Source organism: Schistocerca piceifrons, chromosome 2, assembly GCF_021461385.2.
Source record: "Schistocerca piceifrons isolate TAMUIC-IGC-003096 chromosome 2, iqSchPice1.1, whole genome shotgun sequence".
NCBI classification, from domain to species: Eukaryota; Metazoa; Arthropoda; class Insecta; order Orthoptera; family Acrididae; genus Schistocerca; species Schistocerca piceifrons.
Window position 1 is genome coordinate 855,940,044 of NC_060139.1, and position 25,910 is coordinate 855,965,953.

General features: G+C 42.6%; 1 protein-coding gene across 1 annotated transcript in view; it reads right to left on the bottom strand.

Annotated features, from left to right (window-relative positions):
- The window catches only part of LOC124774854 (ubiquinol-cytochrome-c reductase complex assembly factor 1), a 147,682-nt gene that overhangs the window by 8,909 nt on the left and 112,863 nt on the right, over positions 1-25,910 (bottom strand). The window contains exon 4 of the mRNA XM_047249515.1: positions 2,695-2,861. Coding sequence (XP_047105471.1) covers positions 2,695-2,861 — 167 coding nt within the window. The remainder of the gene's footprint in view (positions 1-2,694; positions 2,862-25,910) is intronic.

Genomic DNA, 25,910 nt, shown 5'->3' on the forward strand with positions numbered 1-25,910 from the left:
TTTGACACCTCCTACAAAACAGTATTAGAAACGTTGGAAAGTGTGGGCTAGTTATGTTGGATTAATTCAACATTACCGCAACAGCTTTCTATGATAACTGCACTGGATATATTCATGAATGGTGTGAACCATTTCTGGCATGTAAACTCAATAATCAGAATGCTAGCTAATAACCAGACAAACCTCTGTGCTGAGAGTCAGCAACACTCACCACCAAGTAAATGTAAGCTCATTGCTGATGGGATGTTAAGTAATAATTTTCCCTTTTTTTATTCTCCAAATTCTAGGTAGTTTAGAAATGGGATTAACCAGCTGGACACACATGAAAATTTGGAACATGTTAGAAACTGAACAGTTATTACATTTTCAATCTGCTGTAAGGTAAGATGTGACTCAGGAGTTACCCGTGCAGCCTGAGAATCAGCTTTTCACTGCTTCTGCATTTCTAAGGAGCCATTATTTGTTCCCAGCCTCAGAAAGTTCAGATATTACACCTGAACAACAAAACAATTGTCACTTTAATCAAAGGGAGAGTCCACCGTTAAATACCAAGCCTCAAAATTCGCTCTCAAAACCATTACATTTCATTTTCACAAGAAGGAAGTTTATCTCATACTTTTTTGGGTTCTGTACCCGCATTGGTAAAAATGGAACCCTTACATGATCACTTTGCTGCCCACACGTACCAGCCTGACTGTCTGTCGCATCTGTTGTGTGTGTCTGCCTAAGACGCTTTTTTTCTCACGAATGGGTAGAGGTGATAAGTTGAAATTTTATGTCACATACTAAGGTCTATAGTCCCTTGGCAGTGGTACAAAATTCAAGCTTCTAGCCAATGCAGCCAAAAGATACGCCAATTTATGCTTCATATTTCAATACTCACAAACTCAACAGTAAACTTAAATCTGGATGACTGGGACAGGAATTTGAACCATCACCATCCCTGAATATGAGTCCAGTGTGCTAATCACTGTGTCACTTTGCTCAATTTGTGCTTTTAATGTACATATTTAGTTGCAACAGGTCATGTATGTTGGAAAAGCAATCTTTGTACAGCTATAAACTCTCACTGGTGTTGTGTGGATAATATGTTTAGTCTCAAGTTGTCTGAGGATGATCTGAAAGCCAAAAGCCAGTTCACAATAAATAGTATTAAATAAGGTGCCAAAGCTTATTCACAACTTATACAGAAACCATACTGGAGTTTTAAGAGCCAAATGACATGAAAGGGAAGAGAGCAGAGAGGAGAAATTAAACTCTGCCAATGGCACTGTAATTCTGTTGAATACTGGAATGGAGTTAGAAGAGCAAATGAACAGAATGGACTGTGTCTTCAAAAGGAGTTACATGACAATCAACAACAACAGTAAGAGAAGTGTATGGAATGTTGCTGAATGAAATCAGGTAATGCTGAAGGAATTAGATTAGGAAATGAGACACTAAAAATAATAGTTGAGTTTATTTACTTGGACAGCAAAATAACTGATGATGCCTGAAGTACGGAGATTATAAAATACAGACTGGCAACAGCAAGAAAAAGCATTTGTGAAAAAGAGAAATTTGGTAACATCTAATATAAAGTTAAATGTTAGGAATTCCCTCCTGAAGGTATGTATTTGGAGTGTAGCCTTGAAGAGAAGTGAAACTTGGACAATAAGCAGTTCAGACAAAAAGAGGATAGAAGTTTTTGAAATGTGGTGCTGAAGAAGAATGTTTTAAGAATTACGTGGGAACATCAAATAACTAATGAGGAAGTACTGAACTGGAGACAAAAGAAATTTATGCCATAAGTTGACTAAAAGAAGGGTCTGGTTGAGAAGATACATCCTGAGGCATCAATGGAATGTCAGTGTGATAATAGACTCGATGCCCCAGCTAGTCAGTATCTTTACTCCTCCTTAAATTAAGTAACAGAGAGATGTTTTGTATGTGCCACCACCTCATTCTTACTTTATCAATACAATATTTGCCTGCTAGTTTTATGCAAGAAATAAGTAAATTGTCTTCTTGTAAAAAACAATTCTTCTTTTGACCAGGCTACCACACACTTTTATTTGAGAATTTTTCAATAATTGTATACTCTATTGAAGTCTCACAAAGTTGACTGTTTTTGTGCTTGCCTGCTGCAGTTTTTTTTTTTTTTTTTTTTTCACATAACAGCAGAGGAACATATACATCTTAACATCAAAAGAAAAGAAAACTGAAAGAAGGAAGGAATGAAGATTAGAGTTTAATGTCCAATCAATGATGAACAAGGATGCTGCACCAGCTCGAATTGGGAATGTGTAGGAAGGAATGTCATTTTCAATGTGAATCATCCTGGCCTTTACCTTAATGGTAAGGAAACCAAAGAAAAGGAAAGATACATGACCAGATGGGAATTTGAGCCACTGTCCTCCTGAATATAAATCCAATGTCTTACCAATGTCACCCTTGCTGGATAAGAAAAGAAAAAGATGATGACAAAGTGGAATTATTGAAATATTTTAACTTGCCAGCATATTGATCCTGTTACATAAACAAGGTTACTTTTACAGAAAGTAATGTTAATGATTTTACCTTTGAAATTACCACCTCATTTGTTTCCAAGTTTTTGTATTAAGAACTGATATACACAGATTGAGCTTTACTATGTTGTGTTCATTACTGAGACATTTTCAAGAAAAAGCAAGCAATTCCAAATATGCAACTTACACCTAATTTCTTGGCTCTAGCAGACACATCATTCCACATGGCTTCCACAATGATGTTACGAAGATATCTTCCCTCCTTATCAGCTGCCATTGATCTAACCATAAGCATCCAAACATGAAGTTCTGTTATTAGGAACCAAGAGTTCAGCGTGTCCGGCATCTGAAATACTAAAACAAACACAGAAGCAAAATGATTATGTAGCTGTATACAAATTAATGAATTAATGTTTTCACTGTCCATTACAGTAACTATATGATGTGATCAAGATCATTATGGCATAAAGGAAAATGAATGAATTGGATTTCGCATGAATGTCATAACCTTACAAACAAGCTTTATTGTATCTAATCTGCAACCTTGCAAATCTCATTATTTGTGCATCAGAGAAGAGGAGGCAATGGAAGAACATGGGGGTTCAAGGAGAGAAGAAGTTGGGGACAGAAAGATACACAATGGCATACAATCATTTAAACAACATTGGTAAAAAAAAGGATAATAAGGATAGTGTCATGAAAACAAGCCTCAATTCTGGATAAATACCTTAGAGTTGACCCTTCATTATGTGCACATAAGATGGTGAGTGGTGGGATGAAGAACAGTAGTAAAGCAGCAAGATAGAGTGCCACCGTCACCTGGTAACAGCACCACTTTGCCACACACTTCTGTGATGTTCATTTTAGGGTGTGTGTTTAACAGTACTGATTTTTGTGATTAGTACACATTTTGTGACTTTTTTTCCCCTTTGTAGTTATAAACAGGACAGACAAAGCAAAAAAGAGATACAGGTATCAATAATGTTTTGCACTGAAATTGCTGATGTGTGGGACGGTGCATTATCCTTATAAAAGAGGACATTTTTGTTTATCAACCTTGGTCTTTTTTCAGCCAACTCAAGTTTCAAATGAGCCAACAATGCAGCATAACAAGGTCCAATTATGGTTCTGCCTTTTTTCTAAGTAATCTATGATGATTATTCCTTGGAAAAAAAGAGTCCATCATCTTACTAGCTGACAAAATATCTTCAGCTTCTTGGCAACTTTCACCAGCCTTTGGTCCATTGCTTTTGATTGCCACTTTGATTCTGGTGTGTAATGATGGATGCAGATTTCATCAACAGCCTCAAATCCGTGCAAAAACTCTTGAGGATTGCAATTAAAACATCGCCAGACATTGTGCTGAAATGATGTGCCATGTGCACTTTCATCAACTGGGAGCTATTGCGGCACCCACCTCATCCACAGCTGCTTCACAGCGAATTCTCCTTGGCACTTGGTCATTTCAGAAGCCAACACAGCAATCACACAAATTTTTATTTGGCAGTCGTTTTGCGACTGTGGGAATACTTCAACATAACACAGGTAGTTCATAGATATGCTGTGTGTGAGCGAGCATAACCCACTGAAAAATTGCACAATGATTTTTTTGCATGATAGGTAACATTTGAGGATGTGGGACATCCTTGACGTATCACTATTCCATCAGCGTTCCCTCATTTACTAGCAGCCTTGACCTGAAGTCATACCAAACAGTTCCCCAAACCATAAAGCCCTGATTAACCCTACTGTTTCCTCATCTAAACATAGAAAGAAAGGGGTTCTCTTCCCAGGTTGCTGCTGTACTCACCAATGATGGCCATCTGGGCTAGTGCAGAATCACGGTTCACCACCTCAACACAGTATAACCTCATTCAACCAGAAGTCCATGCTGCCCAGGTCTTGGCACCACTTCAAATGTAACTGTTTGTGTTATGCCGTTAACAGCTGCCTAGGCATGGGGAAGAAAATTCCCTAGTCCAGCTGCTGCTAGTCTCTGATCAATGATGTAGAGCGACACAAAAAGTTGCACAGATTCCATTACCTGTTCTCGGATGGCAGGTGCTGATGTGGAGGGGTTCCTATAATAGTATGATATACCCTAGTGGTGGTCAGGCATGACTGACCAGAACTTTGACAAGAGAAAGCCTGTCCTCACATTCTCATGCCAGTACAGCACTGGGCCAGTGTCACACCAGAATCCCTCACAAATCTGGGTATTTTGAAATTCAACCAGCCTGCCAAATACAGAACGACAATGAGGCTCTTTTCAAACCATGTCAGGTGCTGATAATAGTGTCTCACATAAGTATGCAGCATCTCTTTGACCTTCCCAGTCACCTCTCAATGTCTGACAATGCTCATTCTCAAGAACACCCACTCTAATTATTTATACAACTTCCGGCGTGTGTGTGTGTGTGTGTGTGTGTGTGTGTGTGTGTGTGTGTGTGTGTGTGTGTGGTGTGTGTGTGTGTTGTGTGTGTGCGCGTGTATGAAGTTACATATACATCTGACCATTTCTCCTGTGCGTTTCACCTTTTGCCAGGCAATGTATATTAAATCTACTCATATAAATATTTATATATTTCAAAAGTATGGGTATAGAAATGATAGAAATCACAGAAATACAGCATGAATATGACAGAGATATAACAGAAGTTTGAGGAATTACTGCAACCAATACGACATTTTTTCCTTCAATTTTTATTTTATTCATGACCGGTTTCGAATCGCCTGGCAATTTATCATCAGATGATACAATTTAGTTTGGAGTATTGTGGGGGTCATGTATCTGTCTGTGGCAAATACAGAGACGAAAAAGTGAGCACTGTATGTGGAAAGAATGTTACAATTGTAAGATTAATGTGCTGGTACTACTCACTGTTTTTATTCTTGTGACAGGCACTGCTATCAAGTGAAACAGGTACTTTTCCACCAATGGGAACTCCCACACACTTTACAAAATATTAACTAACTAAAGAGTGTGCGTGCTGTTGTCTCCAAAGAGTTTTGTGGAGGCAGAGATTTTCTTTGCTCATTTTTCGTTGTGTGTGCCATTCGTAATAAAACATATATTTATTACATTACTTTCTTTATAAAAATTATTATTATATTTTTACATTGCAAATTTTTATACTATTTACAAAATCTACAACAAAGTGTTTAGGACAAAATTTCTGGTAGTGATGTTATGTTTGGCGTGTTTCTCATTGCTCAATAAACAGGATAGTATACATATGGAGTGGGGAGGCAGCAAGGCAGGGAGAGAGAGAGAGAGGGGGGAAGAAAGAAGAGAGAGAGAGGGGGGGAAGAAAGAAAGAGAGAGAGAGGGGGGGAAGAAAGAAAGAGAGAGAGAGGGGGGGAAGAAAGAAAGAGAGAGAGAGGGGGGGAAGAGAGAAACAAAGAGAGAGGGAGAGAGGGGGGCGCACGGGGTGCAGAGAGAGGAGGGCGCACGGGGGGCAGAGAGGAGGGCGCACGGGGGGCAGAGAGGAGGGCGCACGGGGGGGGGAGAGGGGGGCGCGCACGGGGGAAGGGCGCAAGGGGGGCGGAGAGGGGGCGCAAGGGGGGCGGAGAGGGGGCGCAAGGGGGGCGGAGAGGGGGCGCAAGGGGGGCGGAGAGGGGGCGCAAGGGGGGCGGAGAGGGGGCGCAAGGGGGGCGGAGAGGGGGCGCAAGGGGGGCGGAGAGGGGGCGCAAGGGGGGCGGAGAGGGGCGCAAGGGGGGCGGAGAGGGGGGGCGCGCAAGGGAGAGGGGGGGCCGCAAGGGAGAGGGGGGGCCGCAAGGGAGAGGGGGGCCGCAAGGGAGAGGGGGGCCGCAAGGGAGAGGGGGGGCCGCAAGGGAGAGGGGGGGCCGCAAGGGAGAGGGGGGGCCGCAAGGGAGAGGGGGGGCCGCAAGGGAGAGGGGGGGCCGCAAGGGAGAGGGGGGGCCGCAAGGGAGAGGGGGGGCCGCAAGGGAGAGGGGGGGCCGCAAGGGAGAGGGGGGGCCGCAAGGGAGAGGGGGGGCCGCAAGGGAGAGGGGGGGCCGCAAGGGAGAGGGGGGGCCGCAAGGGAGAGGGGGGGCCGCAAGGGAGAGGGGGGCCGCAAGGGAGAGGGGGGGCCGCAAGGGAGAGGGGGGGCCGCAAGGGAGAGGGGGGGCCGCAAGGGAGAGGGGGGGCCGCAAGGGAGAGGGGGGGCCGCAAGGGAGAGGGGGGGCCGCAAGGGAGAGGGGGGGCCGCAAGGGAGAGGGGGGGCCGCAAGGGAGAGGGGGGGCCGCAAGGGAGAGGGGGGGCCGCAAGGGAGAGGGGGGCCGCAAGGGAGAGGGGGGGCCGCAAGGGAGAGGGGGGGCCGCAAGGGAGAGGGGGGGCCGCAAGGGAGAGGGGGGGCCGCAAGGGAGAGGGGGGGCCGCAAGGGAGAGGGGGGGCCGCAAGGGAGAGGGGGGGCCGCAAGGGAGAGGGGGGGCCGCAAGGGAGAGGGGGGGCCGCAAGGGAGAGGGGGGCCGCAAGGGAGAGGGGGGGCCGCAAGGGAGAGGGGGGCCGCAAGGGAGAGGGGGGGCCGCAAGGGAGAGGGGGGGCCGCAAGGGAGAGGGGGGGCCGCAAGGGAGAGGGGGGGCCGCAAGGAGAGGGGGGCCGCAAGGGAGAGGGGGGGCCGCAAGGGAGAGGGGGGCCGCAAGGGAGAGGGGGGGCGCAAGGGAGAGGGGGGGCGCAAGGGAGAGGGGGGGCGCAAGGGAGAGGGGGGGCGCAAGGGAGAGGGGGGGCGCAAGGGAGAGGGGGGGCGCAAGGGAGAGGGGGGGCGCAAGGGAGAGGGGGGGCGCAAGGGAGAGGGGGGGCGCAAGGGAGAGGGGGGGCGCAAGGGAGAGGGGGGGCGCAAGGAGAGGGGGGGCGCAAGGGAGAGGGGGGGCGCAAGGGAGAGGGGGGGCGCAGGGAGAGGGGGGCGCAAGGGAGAGGGGGGGCGCAAGGGAGAGGGGGGGCGCAAGGGAGAGGGGGGGCGCAAGGGAGAGGGGGGCGCAAGGGAGAGGGGGGGCGCAAGGGAGAGGGGGGGCGCAAGGGAGAGGGGGGGCGCAAGGGAGAGGGGGGGCGCAAGGGAGAGGGGGGGCGCAAGGGAGAGGGGGGGCGCAAGGGAGAGGGGGGGCGCAAGGGAGAGGGGGGCGCAAGGGAGAGGGGGGCGCAAGGGAGAGAGGGGGCGCAAGGGAGAGAGGGGGCGCAAGGGAGAGAGGGGGCGCAAGGGAGAGAGGGGGCGCAAGGGAGAGAGGGGGCGCAAGGGAGAGAGGGGGCGCAAGGGAGAGAGGGGGCGCAAGGGAGAGAGGGGGCGCAAGGGAGAGAGGGGGCGCAAGGGAGAGAGGGGGCGCAAGGGAGAGAGGGGGCGCAAGGGAGAGAGGGGGCGCAAGGGAGAGAGGGGGCGCAAGGGAGAGAGGGGGCGCAAGGGAGAGAGGGGGCGCAAGGGAGAGAGGGGGCGCAAGGGAGAGAGGGGGCGCAAGGGAGAGAGGGGCGCAAGGGAGAGAGGGGGCGCAAGGGAGAGAGGGGGCGCAAGGGAGAGAGGGGGCGCAAGGGAGAGAGGGGGCGCAAGGGAGAGAGGGGGCGCAAGGGAGAGAGGGGGCGCAAGGGAGAGAGGGGGCGCAAGGGAGAGAGGGGGCGCAAGGGAGAGAGGGGGCGCAAGGGAGAGAGGGGGCGCAAGGGAGAGAGGGGGCGCAAGGGAGAGAGGGGGCGCAAGGGAGAGAGGGGGCGCAAGGGAGAGAGGGGGCGCAAGGGAGAGAGGGGGCGCAAGGGAGAGAGGGGGCGCAAGGGAGAGAGGGGGCGCAAGGGAGAGAGGGGCGCAAGGGAGAGAGGGGGCGCAAGGGAGAGAGGGGGCGCAAGGGAGAGAGGGGGCGCAAGGGAGAGAGGGGGCGCAAGGGAGAGAGGGGGCGCAAGGGAGAGAGGGGGCGCAAGGGAGAGAGGGGGCGCAAGGGAGAGAGGGGGCGCAAGGGAGAGAGGGGGCGCAAGGGAGAGAGGGGGCGCAAGGGAGAGAGGGGGCGCAAGGGAGAGAGGGGGCGCAAGGGAGAGAGGGGGCGCAAGGGAGAGAGGGGGCGCAAGGGAGAGAGGGGGCGCAAGGGAGAGAGGGGGCGCAAGGGAGAGAGGGGGCGCAAGGGAGAGAGGGGGCGCAAGGGAGAGAGGGGGCGCAAGGGAGAGAGGGGGCGCAAGGGAGAGAGGGGTTTCAAGGGGGGGGGGGGGAGAGAGAGAGAGAGAGAGAGAGAGAGAGAGAGAGAGAGAGAGAGAGAGAGAGAGAGAGAATGGGGAATGGGAGGGGGGGCAAAAGAAAGAGTTAGAGAGGATGGTGTTTAGGTGTGGTATGAGTGAGGTGGGGAATGGGTATGGGAGTGGATGAGTACAGTATTTATTAGTTTTTCAAATTTAAGGACTATTTATAATTTTTGAAGAATGGGTTGTTTGCTAAATCAGTTTGTTTTTTTAAGATGGTGTGGGGTGTTTTATTGTTATGTATGAAAATTTCTTATTGTTCCAAGAGGTCAATTTTATTCCTTTGACTACGGTGTGTAGAATGTGGAGGTTGGTTTTTATAACTGTGATTGAATGACTATTTTGAGCTAGATGGGCTGCAAAAGTGGATTTATTTAAATTTTTTAAACTGAGTGCATCAGTGTGCTCTTTGTATCGGATTTCAAAATTTCTACCTGTTTGCCCTGTTACAAGTTAATTTGTGTACACACACACACACACACACACACACACACACACACACACAATCAATCTCTCTCTCTCTCTCTCTCTCTCTCTCTCTCTCTCTCTCTCTCCCCCCCCCCTCCTCCCTCCCTCCTTCCCGCCCGCGCTCCCATCCCCATATGTATACTATTCTTTTTATTGAGCAATGTGAAAAAGCATAACTTCACTACCAGAAACTTTGTTGTAGATTTTGTAAATAGCATTAAAAAAATTTGGAATGTAAAAGCATAATAATTTTTACAAAGAAAGTAGTGTAATAAATGTATATTTTATTGCGAATGCCACACAAAATGAAAAATGAGCGAAGAAAATCTCTGTCTCCACAAAACTCTTTGGAGACAACAACAGCCACACTCTTTGATTTGTTTATATTTTGTAAAGTATGTGGGAGTTGCCATCGGTGGAAAAGTGCTTGATATTTAACGATACTGATAAGCACACATTATGTTTTCCAGAGCAGTGTCTGCCACAAGAATAAAAACAGTGAGTAATACCATCAAATTAATCTTACAATCTTAATATTCTTTCCACATACAGTGCTCACTTTTTCGTCTCTGTATTTGCCACTGATGCATGACCCCCACAATACTGCAAACTAAATTGTATCATCTGATGAATTACCAAGCGATTCGAAACCAGCCATGAATAAATAAAAGTTGAAGAAAAAAACAGCGATTGGATGCAGTAATTCCTGAAACATTTAACAAGACAGTCACAGTGTTCCAAATCCTGAATGGATAAAAGTTTTATAACATAAGTGTATCTCTTAGTAATTCCTAACGAGAACTTTCAATGGACTTGATGCTCAGTCCTGGATTCATCTGTATTCATCTATGTAAACTCCAGCCACATACTAATTAGGAAAACCACAAGGTCATGTGATCTACAGCCTGACCCACATGCATATTCTGGCTAGTAAAATATATCAGGTTGAAAGACAGACACTTTATATGGGATGATAAACATTATTAACAACTGATTCGTCATCATCAAAGGCAAAATACAAATTCTATTGATTATACTTCCTAAACAGTGCCACTGATTTATTTTCAACATGAAATACGCAAAATAATTCAATTGAAACACTATTTATAATACAATAAAATTTTCAGCAGTTACCCATTGGAGAGGTGCAACAATTATTGACACACAGTGTTTTCTTTTAATGGCTCCAGAGATTGAAGCCCCAGAACAGTACTTATCGAATATACTGTATCTAGAAATTAAAGAAAGTGTTATGGCACAAAGATAATTTAACACTAAAGGCTGTGTGGAGATGAGTTACTGAAACAGTATCAACAGAAGCGGCTGAACATTCGAAATTAGGCCTTCTTTATAAAATAACCATAGAAAAGTTAAAAAGATCACACAATGTACATTGTATCATATCCAGTGACAGCTTAACAGACATCTTGTTTCTTCTGCTTAAGTATTCTTTCGAAGCATTTTTTAAGTGTTTCTACCACTTTCAATTTTTTGAATGCCGATATTTTGTCTCAATCTACTGAAACTGGCTTTATCACATCTGTATCATTGGAATATGATTGCTTTTAGTACAACATTATCAATGGTTCTGCAGATTTTCAGTATTTGTTGTGTAAAGCACGAGACCAGAACATATAAAGCAGGAGACTGACAGTTGTGGAGTCCTATGCTTTGTACTGATACAGCTCAATCTCCATTGCAGAACTGAATGCTTCAACTACAATTTTTTTTATTTTAACTTTGGACAATATCATTTGCTTTCTATTGCACATTGTAAGATGTAGATGATTATCTCTCAGCTTTTCCAACCATCTTACTTGCATTACTAAGCTTCAGCTCTTTCTCTCATGATTTAGCACCAGCCTTCTTTTTAGTATTTACAGAGAGATCTTTGTACTTTGTGTAGGTTCTTTAAATTACCTACACATATAAATAGATATTCGCACCGTCCCCTACGAAAAAGGTATCGTATGGAGCTATGATCATCCCAATAAGCCAACAGAATATTGAAGATTAAAATAGCAATTATTTTAGGTACCTCATTTGTTGTTCTCACCAGTCTCAATATCTGACATTCTTTTGAGCTGGTGCAAGAAAGATGCATGTAATTGTGCTCTCTCAGTTATGTGTTAAGTAAAAGTTATAATATGTGGATGTTGCAAGTTTTCATTCTACTACCGGGCTATGTTCTAATTTCCTTCTCCCGATGTGACGAGGACTTTCTCGGAAATGAAGTCAACATGAAGAGAGAGTAGCCACCACAACCACATCGGCATTGTTGTACATCATTGGGGAAAACAGGTACATACCAAGCCGCACACCAAAACTACAAGGGATTAACATTTATTCAGCGTTCCACACTGCCACAATATCCTTAACACACACACACACACTCACACACACACACACACACACACACACACACACACAGATATATATGCCTGCATGTGTTCCTGGAAGACAGCCTTTGGTGCCGGCTAAATGATAATTACTGCAGCTCTGGACAATCCACATTATTTCTCATCCCAACCACTATATCTGGCGCCCTACACTACGATATCGCCATCAGGAGAGTGTTAGCACATTTGTAATAATTTAAAATTACATAATTTTGTAAATTTTCTATTATACCAATTGCTGTCTTTCTCTGTTTCATAAATGAGATACAATGTTACTGCAACAAGGATGGAAATCACAAGATGTGTGAAAGATGAAACAAATCAATTGGAGAATTAATTCAGCAAGAAGTGAGAATGCCAACACAAAGGTAGGAAAATTCAAGATCCACTGGTTGCCTGACTCTACTTCATAGCATCTCTGTCATCAGTGATAGCAGTAACTTCCCTAATTCAACAACCAAATCACAGATTTTTGTAAAATATACTGACATTTGGACAGAAAATTAATTTTAGGGAGAGAAATGTAGGCATACAATTGAGTTATGCTGACAATGTATTTTGAAACTTGTTAGTGAGGTACCACTGATTAGATTTCATTAGTGGTATCCTCATTATTACAAACAGAATATTTTATGTTCTGAAGTATTCATTTATCTTCTCATTTTGTAAAAGTACCAGCAAATAAGTACACACAACACATTGTTGCCAGTCTACCAGCAGATAACCAGGTACAGGAAGTTGCCAAAATGGATGTGGCAACAAATGAAATCCAAACTGAAAATTTTGGTTGCATTGACAACAACCAATTATATTTTTCAATTGATATGGACACAGATGATAGTATCATCATCATCATCATCATCATTCGAAATACAGTAGGAGAGACAAGCTCACAATTTTCTCCAGGGAGTATTTTTTCCCTTGGTGAAAATGTAGTGTGTGACAGTGCGGACTTATTAAATTGTTCTCTGCCTGCCACACTTACACCTAATGTAAACATGATTGGACAAGGTGCATTGTGACACCAGAAACCTCGATCATGCCGCAAATATTACAACAGTTATTTACATAAGGCTTTAATGATTTTAAGTACGAGCTTAAGGAAGAGCAAAAACACACACTCAAAGAAAGTATTGATGAAAAATTTAATGATGTTTCTGAACAAGACAGATACACAAAGGGAATTACTTGAACAGCAAAAGCAAATTCTCTTTGTTTTCAAAATCGACATAACAGTTCAATGACTTGGCAAAAGATTTGCCTGCAGATCTTTCAAATGAATTATCTGGGAAAGACCTAATAACACAGTTGCCCAGTGATTTGTCACAAGACAAAAATAATTTAAGCCAGAAAGTGTCCTAGGACACAAACAGTTTGTGGAAAAGGTGAAGAGAGGTATTTGAGGTTCAGACAAAAATTAAACAGGAGCAGTCACAATTGTGCCAGAATATAAATACAATCATGGGTACTGTTGATGGGTTGCAAACAACGTAAAAGGTCTACCTGAACAAGTGCAAGACCTGTCATTGAAACTAAGTAGCACAAGTTTAAATACTCAGTTCATGAGAAAGCGGCAAGAAGGATGACAAATTAAGACATTAAGGAAACAAAGGATAGAGCTGAGCCAAACCAAGGCTGGCACAGAAGGTAATCCATGAACACAGGGGTTGTGTAGATGTGACTGAGGAAGCAATGAAGGTACAGAAAGAACTTAAGAGCTGAAACAGGTAAGAGATTGAAAGCAGTGAAGGAAAAATCATGGACTAATATCGTTAGTAGTATTGAAAAGAAAAGGGAACACACAAACCCAAGCTGTCAACAGACAGGATAGATAATAAGAACATTTAGCCACACTTGAACCCTAACCTGTCAAATGAAATAGATCACAATTATAACATACAGCAGGCACTGCCGACTTCTGTCCCTGATGTGCAGAGGTATTCAGAATACGATCCAATACATCAATACAATGACACACTGGCAACAAGACAGTGATGCATGCCTTTCTACTTTGCCTGTGAATGAAGGCAGTTGGGTTCATAAGAGCTTTCCGGAACGTTGGCCTGAAGTGCAGAAGATACATTTTGTAGTAGGTTATACACAGGGTTATGTTGCGCTCTAGGCCACTGAGATGGCGGAAAAATGTCACACCTATGGACAGCTTGAAAAGGCATTCCTAGACAAGTTCTGGTCCACCGCAATAGAAGAAAGAATGTGGTGCGAAATGTATAACCCTGCGCCATTCAGCTGTAACCAAGGAGGGTGTAGAACATACTTCGAGGAATATCTAAATGAAACCTGTTAACAGACAAACCCGACACCACACATGGATGTACTAAAATTTTTGAAAAGCCAGCTACCAGCTGTCAATCATCACTCCTGAGCACAATAAAGAGAATATCTCAATTCCATTGATCTTATCTACGAAGAGAGACCTTCGCAACCACAAAGTGAAGGCATGCAGGCAGACCCCCACAAGAACTAACGAACAACACAGTGGGAATGGCAATAACAGCCCACATGGTTGGCAGCCATATCCCCCTCAGCAATACCAACAGGAACCAATTTGGTAATGGAAAGGGACAAAAATTCAAGTGAGGGTACAAAAATAACCCAGGTCTGAATCGGTCATGATTTAATGGCCAGAGAGGTTACTGTCAGCAGATGAACAATGTGCTGCCAACCTGGAGCAATGACCTGAACAGACACTGACAAGGGCAGGACGCAACCGGGCATCAAAATAATCTGCTGCAGCCTGACTATAATTACTACAATCAAAATTATGTTTTGATTAGTGGCCAGGGACAATGAAATTTTGAGTTGAGAGCCACACAAGACACTAACTGGCGAAACCAGATGCATGGTGTGAGGTGGTCAGTGCTCAGGGTAATTCAGAAAACTAACTGGTCTCGATAGGCCCCTGTTCAATGACCAGTAATAGGGATGGGGGCATGGAACTCGTTAAAAGCTTAAGATATGGAAACTGTGGTTATATCAAAGATGACCTGTATCAGGAAGATATTACCATCTGTGAGGATGAAAATGAAGACAGTACAGGCAGCAATCACTGCACAACTACTTGGTTTAAGGGTACCCATAGTACTGGACACTGGAGCTACCATTAATATAATTTTACAGGGTTGGTCTGAGCAATTACAAAAATGAGGACACATACAGACACTTCCAGTCCAAAATTGTAAAATACAAAAAATTGTAGGAGGTAAGTCTAAAGGCATACAGTTGCAGGCAGGGATTCCTGTTCAAACTGATAGCTTCTCTTTACAATGCATTTTCTTGTGGTGGAAAGGTTAATAGTTAACTGCCTTACCGGCAATAACACCTTTTGGAAGTACCAAGCACAAACTGACATTGGTAAGGGGAAGTGTCACTTCATTGTGAACAACCCACAACATTCAGTAGACCTATTCAGGTCAAACGCCAGAGAAAGCAAACCAAAACACACTTCTGATGTTCAAATATAATTATTCTATCCAACCGCCGTGTTTGTAATCACACAGGGAATTGAGCAATCACAGGAAGAGGAAATAGGCCCTGAGATCGTGTGTGCTGAGGTGAGTGAGTCAGCCTGTCTCACAGAAGAACAAAAAGAAGAACTGCAGAACCTTTTAATACTGTATGCTTAGGTTTTCAGATGACACCCTGGTATAATCAATCGATACAAATACAAAACAGAGGTGTAACCATATGAAACCTTCTGCTTTTCGTCTTACCCCATTCCATGGGTCAAGGAGGATGCTGCGAGTAAAGAGATCAATAGAATGCTAAACTGGGAAATAATACAACCACCCTCATCACCATACGGTCGCCCCATTTTGGCCATTAGCAAATCAGGTGGTAGTGTGTGCCTTGTGCTTGATGCACGACGAATTAATAAAATTGTTGTGCCTGTCAAGATGCTGCTGAGTAACCAGGAAGAAAAACTTCTAAAACTCCTTAACGTTAAGCCCCTCAGCATAACAGATCTCTGAGCCTCTAGCTGGCAAACTGCCCTACATGAAGATAGCTGTAAGTACACTGCCTTTGTATGTGGAGTCAGAAGCTACGAGTTCTGTGTTGTCCTTTATGGCTAGAATGTCAGTGCAGGCCCATTTATTTCTGCTTTAGATCAAGTCTTAGAACCTCAATTGTTAAGTAGAGTAATTGCCTATGTTGATTTATTGATGGCTACCCCAAAAGGTCAGAACACTTGAGGCTCTTGGCTCAAGCCTTGTACAGGTTTTCAGAAAACAGAGTCACAGCCAATCTAATGAAGTCACATTTTGGTACAGAAAGGGTTAAATTCCTTGGACACAAACCTCACCTCAAGGCATATTTCCAGACCCTAAGAAGCTCAATGCTATCAGACACTAATCTGTACCCCAAAATAAGAAACACTGAAGGGATATCTTGGCTTAGTGTTTTTCCTTCAGTAAATTTATACCACAGCAGCTTTTAAATAGTGATGCTCTACTGAATCTTTTACAGAAGAATCACCCCTAGTTACGGACAAAGTATGGTAAACTGAATCGCAAGTTGCAACTGCTGTACACATGGCCATTTGTTATACCAAAAATTCCTCACTCGGGAGTCTATAAGTTAGTATGCTTAAACAGTGGTGAGGAAAAAGGGTTCTTACCACACAAAGATTTACATGAATTTGTGCACTAAACAGAATTTGACGCTGATGAAGCACAGTTTGGAGGAATGCATGTAAGTGTATATAAGAGATGACATACTGTCCATTTGAATATGCTTACTAAGACTGATGTTTAGAATTAAGGGAAGATTTCACTACGCGCATGTACACAGCACAGCTTAAGCCAATGGATCTCTGCCAGATGACAATCACAGCTTAGCAAAGAAACGTTAAGCAATCTAAACTTTGAGAAACCTTGCAATACGAGTTGACTAGTAAGAAAATAAAACATCAAAGCTACAAAACTAAACTAAGATTAAGAAATTAGGAGGCATTAAGCTAAGAAATATATATAGACAGAGGATGAAGTAAACAACTACAGAAAACTAGCTAAACACTACGATACTATGTCCAACTTATTTACATTTATACAAGTGGCTATTCACTGCCTACATGAAAGGGGATATTTACATGAAGAATGAAGCAATATAAATAAAGTCTTGAATATATTACAAGAGAGAAGATTGTGCTCCGCATAAGACAACACTTTTCTTTACAGGTGCAATAAGGTAAGTCAAAGTGACAACCGCAGTACAAACACGTGCACTCTTACAACTCATAACTCGGTAAAGAATGAACTGCGTGTTGATAGAAATTGAATATATGAATACTGAAAGTGTGATGCATTAGTAGCCAGCAAGCAACTATGCATTTAAGTTAGTATTTAAGTGTCTTTCCAGTGAATGATGCAGAATCACATCCTGGGTAAAATATGGAACACAATAGTTAGGTGTTTGGTACCAAAGCACAAGGGCCGCACCAAAAATAAATAATCATATATATAAACATGTGTGTGAGAGAGTGATGGTTTGAATGTGTGCACAAAATATCTGCAGTACACCAGATGTTAAAAATGTTGCACTTAGATCTTGTGCTACCAAATGAAAAGTGGTCAGACAAAGCATTACAAATCCACATGACAGAAGAGCGCCAAGCAAGAATTATTACAGTACATTTGCACACGAACACAAGTGGTCTCAACATCGTTTTACACTTGTTCATTGGTACAATTCTTGAAGAGATAAATTCATGCACAACAGAATACACAAGGGTGATATCATGTAGCAAAAGGAGTACAAGTCACCAACACTGAAGTACGCTGTTTACAGTCAATGAAGAAACATTGTATAACACAATATTTCACTGCCAGAAGGTTTCAGTAAATAGTAAAGAAGAAGTATGTGGACTGACATGCATCGATAGTCATGAAATGATGTACTCATTAGTTCTCTCATGATGAATGAAGGACTATAGTGGTTGAGTAAAAATGAATGCTGCTTCCTGCACATAACATTTCCAGAAGGCACAACTTAGTAAACTTGTCAGAAGCGTAGCTAAATGTTGTTATGTAGGCTTATCATGATTTTATGTTATGAAGCTTTCCTTCCTCCACATCTGTCGATGGATAGTCATGTTATGTGTGGTATATGAACACAAAACTTAAGCGCATCATGTAATAATGTTGTATGCAAATATTTTGTCAATACTGGAAAATGAAGTTGATAAAACGAGAACCTGTATAATGTTAAAGTAAGATGAGACTATTAATACAGATTCCTCATAAATGAACATTCAAATGGATATGCCTAGGAGAAAAATGTGATAAAAATGACAACGTAAAAACTGAAAGATGTTGCGTGACATAAAATCACAAGAACTGTACGTATAATTTCTGTACAGTGTTTATGCAAATTTTTGTACAATTTTATGTAAAGAAATGTGTATGTCATATTAAAATATATATATGTACAGAGTAAGAAATATGCAAACCCAGTGTGTCAACATATTTTAAATGTCGGATTATTGTAACAATGATGAAATGTAAAAACCATGATGCAACGTAAAGCTGAATAGGTTTTCCAGGAATATATATGCGAACTAATAACTGTAAATGTGCTATGAAATTTTTGTGAAGGTTTGAAACCTGTAATTCTGTGTGTGTTCCCAAAAAAAAAAAAAAAATGTCCCGGTACTGGGGAGTAACGAACATGGATTCAGTGGACTTTGGTATCAACATGACGTTCTACCACAGAGAAGGTACGGAAACGAATAAAGGTATTGCAGTTGTTGTTGTTGTTGTTGTTGTTGTTGTTGTTGTTGTCTTCAGTCCTGAGACTGGTTTGATGCAGCTCTCCATGCTACTCTATCCCGTGCAAGCTGCTTCATCTCCCAGTACCTACCGCAACCTACATCCTTCTGAATCTGCTTAGTGTATTCATCTCTTGGTCTCCCTCTACGATTTTTACCCTCCACTCTGCCCTCCAATACTAAATTGGTGATCCCTTGATGCCTCAGAGCACGTCCTACCAACCGATCCCTTCTTCTAGTCAAGTTGTGCCACAAACTTCTCTTCTCCCCAATCCTATTCAATACTTCCTCATTAGTTATGTGATCTACCCATCTACTCTTCAGCATTCTTCTGTAGCACCACATTTCAAAAGCTTCTATTCTCTTCTTGTCCAAACTATTTATCGTACATGTTTCACTTCCATACATGGCTACACTCCATACAAATACTTTCAAAAATGACTTCCTGACACTTAAATCAATACTCGATGTTAACAAATATCTCTTCTTCAAAAATGCTTTCCTTCCCATTGCCAGTCTACATTTTATATCCTCTCTACTTCGACCATCATCACTTATTTTGCTCCCCAAATAGCAAAACTCCTTTGCTACTTTAAGTGTGTCATTTCCTAATCTAATTCCCTCAGCATCACCCAACTTAATTCGACTACATTCCATTATCCTCATTTTGCTTTTGTTGATGTTCATCTCATATCCTCCTTTCAAGACACTATCCATTCCGTTCAACTGCTCTTCCAAGTCCTTTGCTGTCTCTGACAGAATTACAATGTCATCGGCGAACCTCAAAGTTTTTATTTCTCCTCCATTTTGTTTCCTTCACTGCTTGCTCAATATACAGATTGAATAACATCGGGGAGAGACTACAACCCTGTCTCACTCTCTTCCCAACCACTGCTTCCCTTTCATGCGCCTCGACTCTTATAACTGCCATCTGGTTTCTGCACAAATTGTAAATATCCTTTCGCTCCCTGTATTTTACCCCTACCACCTTCAGAATTTGAAAGAGAGTATTCCAATCAACATTGTCAAAATTTTTCTCTAAGTCTACAAATGCTAGAAACGTAGGTTTGCCCTTTCTTAATCTAGCTTCTAAGATAAGTCGTAGGGTCAGTATTGCCTCACGTGTTCCAACATTTCTACGGAATCCAAACTGATCTTCCCCGAGGTCGGCTTCTACTAGTTTTTCCATTCGTCTGTAATTAATTCGCGTTAGTATTTTGCAGCTGTGACTTATTAAACTGATAGTTCGGTAATTTTCACATCTGTCAACACCTGCTTTCTTTGGGATTGGAATTATTATATTCTTCCTGAAGTCTGAGGGTATTTTGCCTGTTTCATACATCTTGCTCACCAGATGGTAGAGTTTTATCAGGACTGGCTCTCCCAAGGCCGTCAAGGTATTGCAGATGTACCTTGAACCCATTCAAGTGTATTCGAGATGCTGAAGAATGAGTCTGGTTCAATCACTGAAACATGTGGATTACGACAGGAGCACATGCCTGGGCCATAAATGATGAACCTCCTCGCCACAGCATCGATGGTTGCACTATCAACAAGCCTCAGCACACCACATTGTAGCAATGGTATGAACACTTATTGACTTTGGGTAAACACGTGAAACGGTTGCACACTCCTGGACAATGTAGTGGTTAGAGTCCAACAATCAAACTACAGACTGCATTCAAATGCGCCTGTTGAAACAACCTTTAAAAAACTTTTTGTAAGAAGTAGAAGTAGAAGTAGAAGTAGAAGTAGTAGTAGTAGTAGTAAAAACAACATGAAAAACAAAGATGCTGTAACTTACCGAACGAGAAAGTGCTGGCATGTTGATATGACACAATAAAACACACACACACACACACACACACACACACACACACACACACACACAAATATTCAAGCTTTCGCAATCCAAGGTTGCTTCATCAGGAAAGAGGGAAGGAGATGGAACGACGAAAGGATGTGGGTTTTAAGGGGGAGGGTAAGGAGTCATTCCAATCCCGGGAGTGGAAAGACTTACCTCCCGGGATTGAAATGACTGATGAAGCAAACTTTGGTTGCGAAAGCTTGAATATTTGTGTGTTTTTTACTGTGTGTATCAACATACCAGCACTTTCTCATTTGGTAAGTTACAGCATCTTTGCTTTTTATATATTTTTTCCCACGTGGAATATTGTATTGGAGGGCAGCGCGGGGGATAAAAATTGTAGAGGGAGAGCAAGAGATGAATACACTAAACAGATTCAGAAGGATGTAGGTTGCAGTAGGTACTGGGAGGTGATGAAGCTTGCACAGGATAAGAGTAGCATGGAGAGCTGCATCAAACCAGTCTCTGGACTGAAGACCACAACATATATATATGACACGTTTTGGGAGTAAACAAGGTAAACTTGGTCATAGGCCAAGAGTTCCAAGCAATGATGTCCAGTAATATGGATCACACCAGCACCCAGCAGGGGGTGCAGTTGTGTAGGTTCTTTGAATGACCTACACATATAAATAAATATTCACACCATTCCCGCGTGGCAAGGATATCATAGGGAGGTGTGATCATTTCACTAAGCTAACAGGAAATTGAAGCTTAAAATAGCAATTATTTTAGGCACCTCATTTTTTTCTGCTGAGCTCGGTGTCTGGTGGTCTTTTCTGCTGGTACAAGAAAGACGCATCCAACTGCGCTCTCAGTTTTGTGTTAGGGCTTGCATTTTTATATGGACCTCCTTGGAGACAAAGTCAACACAAAGACAGAATAACCACCACAGCCACACAGGTATTGCTGTGCATCATTGGAGAGAAAAAGTAACTACTAAACCACACACCAAAACTAAAAGGAATTGATATTTATTCAATGTTCCAGAACTGCCATAATGTTCTTAACACACATGGATCTATGCCTGTGCACGTTTCTGAGCAGACAATTTCTGGTGCGGCTAAACAATAATTGCTGCAGCTCTGGATGATTCATGTTATCTTTCCCCAACCACTATAACTTGCAACTTAAGTTAACGCCTTTTTCAAAGCACCATGTTCGAGGGTTTGTTGTTTGAACACAGTATCAAATGAATCGGGAAGTGATGGGACTATACTGCCTTGAGCTCTTTCCATGCCTCTCTTATTACAGAATTGTGACAATATATATTGAATCAGATATGTGAGCACACTTACCACAAACTTCACGCCCCCTCCCCTTTCACTTTGCCAAACACCACCATACTCTAAAATTCTTACACTATTGTAGTGTTACACTATTGTAGTGTTACATACCACCCCAGGGGAGTATACCTACATCATCTTAACGACCTACAATACTCATGAATAAAAAGATATTTTATGTTAGATCACAAATATTGTTCGAATCCAATATTTTATTTGCTTGTGGCTTGATCATGCTGAGGGACAATGCACCTATGTGAGAAGGGACATGACAGAGGTAGCTGCTGATGCATGTATATATAATTTCTGAGGCTAATTGAGTTGCTGATCTACTCTGAAGAGGTGCAGAACTCCTAAGAATATATACAATTTCATAATGTAAATGATGTGAGAAGAGCAACAAATGAAATCTTACATTCAGATTCATTTGTTCTGTGTACAGACTATGTCCGATATTTATGTTGAGAGATACTATACATTCTATGATGTATATGGTTATTGTCAATATACAATTTATTAAAATGAAAGAAACGAGTATGTTATTCCAGAGTTTTCCTAACAGAAATTATGGGACACACTGAAAAAAAAAAAAAAAAAAAAAAAAATCACAGCCTTTCAAGGGCATGGCGAAAAATATAAAGAAGTAATGTTGTAGTTGCAGTTCAGGCTGAAGACTGGTTTGTTGCAGCTCTCTATCCTACTCTACCTTGTGCAAGTCTCCTCAACACCGAATGACTGCTGCAACCTATATCCTTCTGAATCTGCTTACTGTATTCATCTCTTGGTCTCCCTCTACAATTTTTACCCCCCCCCCTCACTTTCCTCCAATACTAAACTGATGCCTCAAAACGTGTCCTATCAACTGAGCCCTTCTTCTAGTCAGGCTGTGCCACAAATTTCTTTTCTCCACAATTCTATTCAGTATCTCCTCATTATTTATGTGATCTAGCCATCTCGTCTCCAGCATTCTTCTGTATCACTATACTTCAAAAGCTTCTATTCTGTTGTTGTCTAAACTGTTTATTGTCCATGTTTCGCTTCCATACATGGCTTCACTCCACACAGATACTTTTAGGAAAGACTTCCAACACTTAAGTCTATGTTTCATGTTAATAAATTTCTTCCTTCTTCTTTGCCACTGCCAGTCTACATTTTATATTCTCTCTACTTCGCCCATCCTCAGTTATTTTGCTGCCCAAATAACAAAACACATCTACTACTTTAAGTGATTCGTTTCCTAATTTAATTCCCTCAGTATCACCTGATTTAATTCAACTACATTCCATTATCATAGTTTTGCTTTTGTTGATGTTCATCTTCTATCCTCTTTTCAACACACTGCCCATTCCATTCAACTCCCCTCTGTCCAACTACTCTCAAGTCCTTTGCTGTCTGACAGAATAACAAACCTCAAAGTTTTTATTTCTTTCCTTGAACTTCAATTTGTACTCTTATATTTCTTTTTGGTTTCTTTTACTGACTACTCAATTTAAAGAGTGAAAAACATCCAGGATAGGCTACAACCCTGTCCCACTCCCTTCTCAACCACTGCTTCCCTTTCACACCCCTCGACTCTCCAAACTGCTGTCTGGTTTCTGTACACTTAGTCTCTCCCTGTATCTTACCCGTGCTACCTTCAGAATTTCAAAGTGAGTACTCCAGTCAACATTGTTAAAAGCTATTTTTTAAGTCTACAAATGCCATAAGCATAGGTTTGCGTTTCCTTAACGTATTTTCAAAGAGAAGCTGTAGAGGTAGTACTGACTTGCATGTTCATACAATTCTCCGGAATCCAAACTTACCTTCCTCAATGCTGGCTTCTACATTCTTCTGTAAAGAATTCGTGTTAATATTTCACAACCACAAGTTATCAAGCTGATAGTTTGGTAATATTCACACCTGTCAGCATGTGATTTCTTTGGAAGTATGTCTTATACATCTTTAACACCAGATGGAAGAGTTTTGTTATGGATGGTTCACCCAATGCTATTAGTAGTTCCGGCAGAATGTCATGTCATCTACTCCTGGGGTCTTGTTTCACTTCAGCTCTTTCAGTTCTCTCACCTTCATCTATGTCCCCTTCCAGTTCTATAATATTGCCTTCAAGCTGATCTTCCTTGTATAGACCCTTTATATACTCCTTCCACCTTTCAAGACTGGTTTTCCATCTGTCGTTTTGACATCCTTACAGCTTCTTCAAAGCATTTTTAATTTTCCTTTATTCAAAATCTATCTTTCCAATAGCGATATATGCTTCTAAATCCTTAGATCTTTCCTCTAGCCATTCCTCCTCGCCATTTTGCACTTCCTATCAATCTCATTTTTTAGATGCTTTTATTCCCTTTCTGCTACTTCACTTTGTGCATTTATATATATTTTCACAGTTCATCAATTAAAGTCAATATCTCATGTTATCCAAGGATTTCTACAATGCCTTGTCTTCTTATCTATTTGACCCTCTGCTGCCTTCACTATTTCATCTCTCAAAGCTACCCATTTGTCTTCTGTATTCCTTTCCCCTGTTCTAGTCAACCGTTGTCCAATGCTCCCTCCGACACTCAACAACTGGTGGTTCTTTCAACTTATCTAGATCACATCACCTTAATTTCCAACCTTTTTGCAATGCCTTCAGTTTTAATCTACAGCTCATAACCAATAAATTGTGATCAGAGTCCACATCTCCCATTGGAAATGTCTTACAGTTTAAAATCTGATTTTGAAATCTGTCTTCCCATTACATAATCAATCTGAAATCTTTTAGTGACTCAGGTCTCTTGCATGTCTACAAACTTCTTTCATGAACCTCAGACAAAGTGCTAGCGATGATGAAATTATGCTCTTTGTTAAATTATATAAGGCAGCTTACTCTTGCTTTCCTTTTCCCTAATCCATATTCACCTGCTATTTTTCCTTCTCTTCTTTTTCCTACTATCGAATTCCAGTCCTCAGTCACAATTAAAATTTCATCTCTCTGAACTATCTGTGTACTTTCTGTTACCTTGTCATACATATCTTCAATCTCTTCTTCATTTGTGGAGCTAGATGGAATACTAACTTTTACTATTGTGGTGAGTGTGGGCTTTGCATGTGTCTTGGCTATGGATATTGTATTCACTATGATGTTCATGGCACCTTACCTCCTGCGTGGTCCCTGCAGACTATTTTACCTCCAGAATATTCAACCCAAGAGGATGCCGCCAGCATCATTCTACCATATAGCAGGGCGGAATACCCTCAGGAAAAATTATGGCTGTAGCTTCCCCTTGGTTCCAACGATTCACAGTACCAGCACAGCAAGGCCATTTTGACTGATGGCACAAGGCCAGATCAGTTAATTATTCAGACTGTTGCCCCTGCAACGACTGCTGCCCCTCTTCAGGAACAACACATTTGTCTGGCCCCTCAACAGATACCTCCTCTGCTGTGGTTGCACATACACCAAGGGTATCTGTATCATTGAGGCATGCAAGCCATCCTACCAATGATGAGGTAAATAGTTCATTGGCGGGGAGGGGGAATAAAGTATATGTATTATATAACGCACACTTAATGAAGTAGAGAACTACAGACTGTTAAAAGCTGTTAACAGTACAATGGCACTGAGTTCTCCATTTACTTGTTTCATCAAGCACTTGTCTCCAGTCACACCAACAATTTATTATTCAAAAAGTTATTTTGGTTCTATTTCCGGAGCTGAAAGGTCTCAGGATGTATCTTCTCCCATACTATAGTTGACTGCTTACTAATCACACACTCTTGGAAGACATTCAGTGCAGTGGTTGATGGCAGTAGCAGAATCAATCTCAACGCAGTGTACAACCTCAGATTGATATGTGCTTGTTTTGGTTTGCGATTGACCTTACAGAGTGCACTGGCATTGCACATCATCAAATTGCCTTTGGTGTGCTAAGTTTTATTTAATATCTCCGCATGTCCACAAGTAATATCTGCTGCCACATACAAAGATAGAAGACGTGCTAACTCAGGTTCGACTGCTAGTGAAACCGGGTTACATTGGCAGCGAGAGAAAGCTGTTGGTGCCAGTTGAGTACCTTTGAGATGTATTGATTCAGGTGCCCCCATAAGCCATCGTGACTCGTGTCTACAAGGAATGCACGAGTAATACAGCATTGCAACAACAATAGGGAATGCCCCAAATTTGCTGGTCTGTAGCGCACTAATGGCTTGGATCAAGATCCATAAAACGGTACAATTTCTCAAAATGCTTGCATAGCAAAGTCTTCTACAACTTTTTGGAGATAAAATGGAGATTTTTTTTACAAGTGTTCCATTATAACTTTTTATAACAAAGTGGTGGCACAGACCAACTCCCACATCAGGAACTCCACGTTTTCCATGCTCACCCAGCCATGGCCACACCATCTACATGAAGA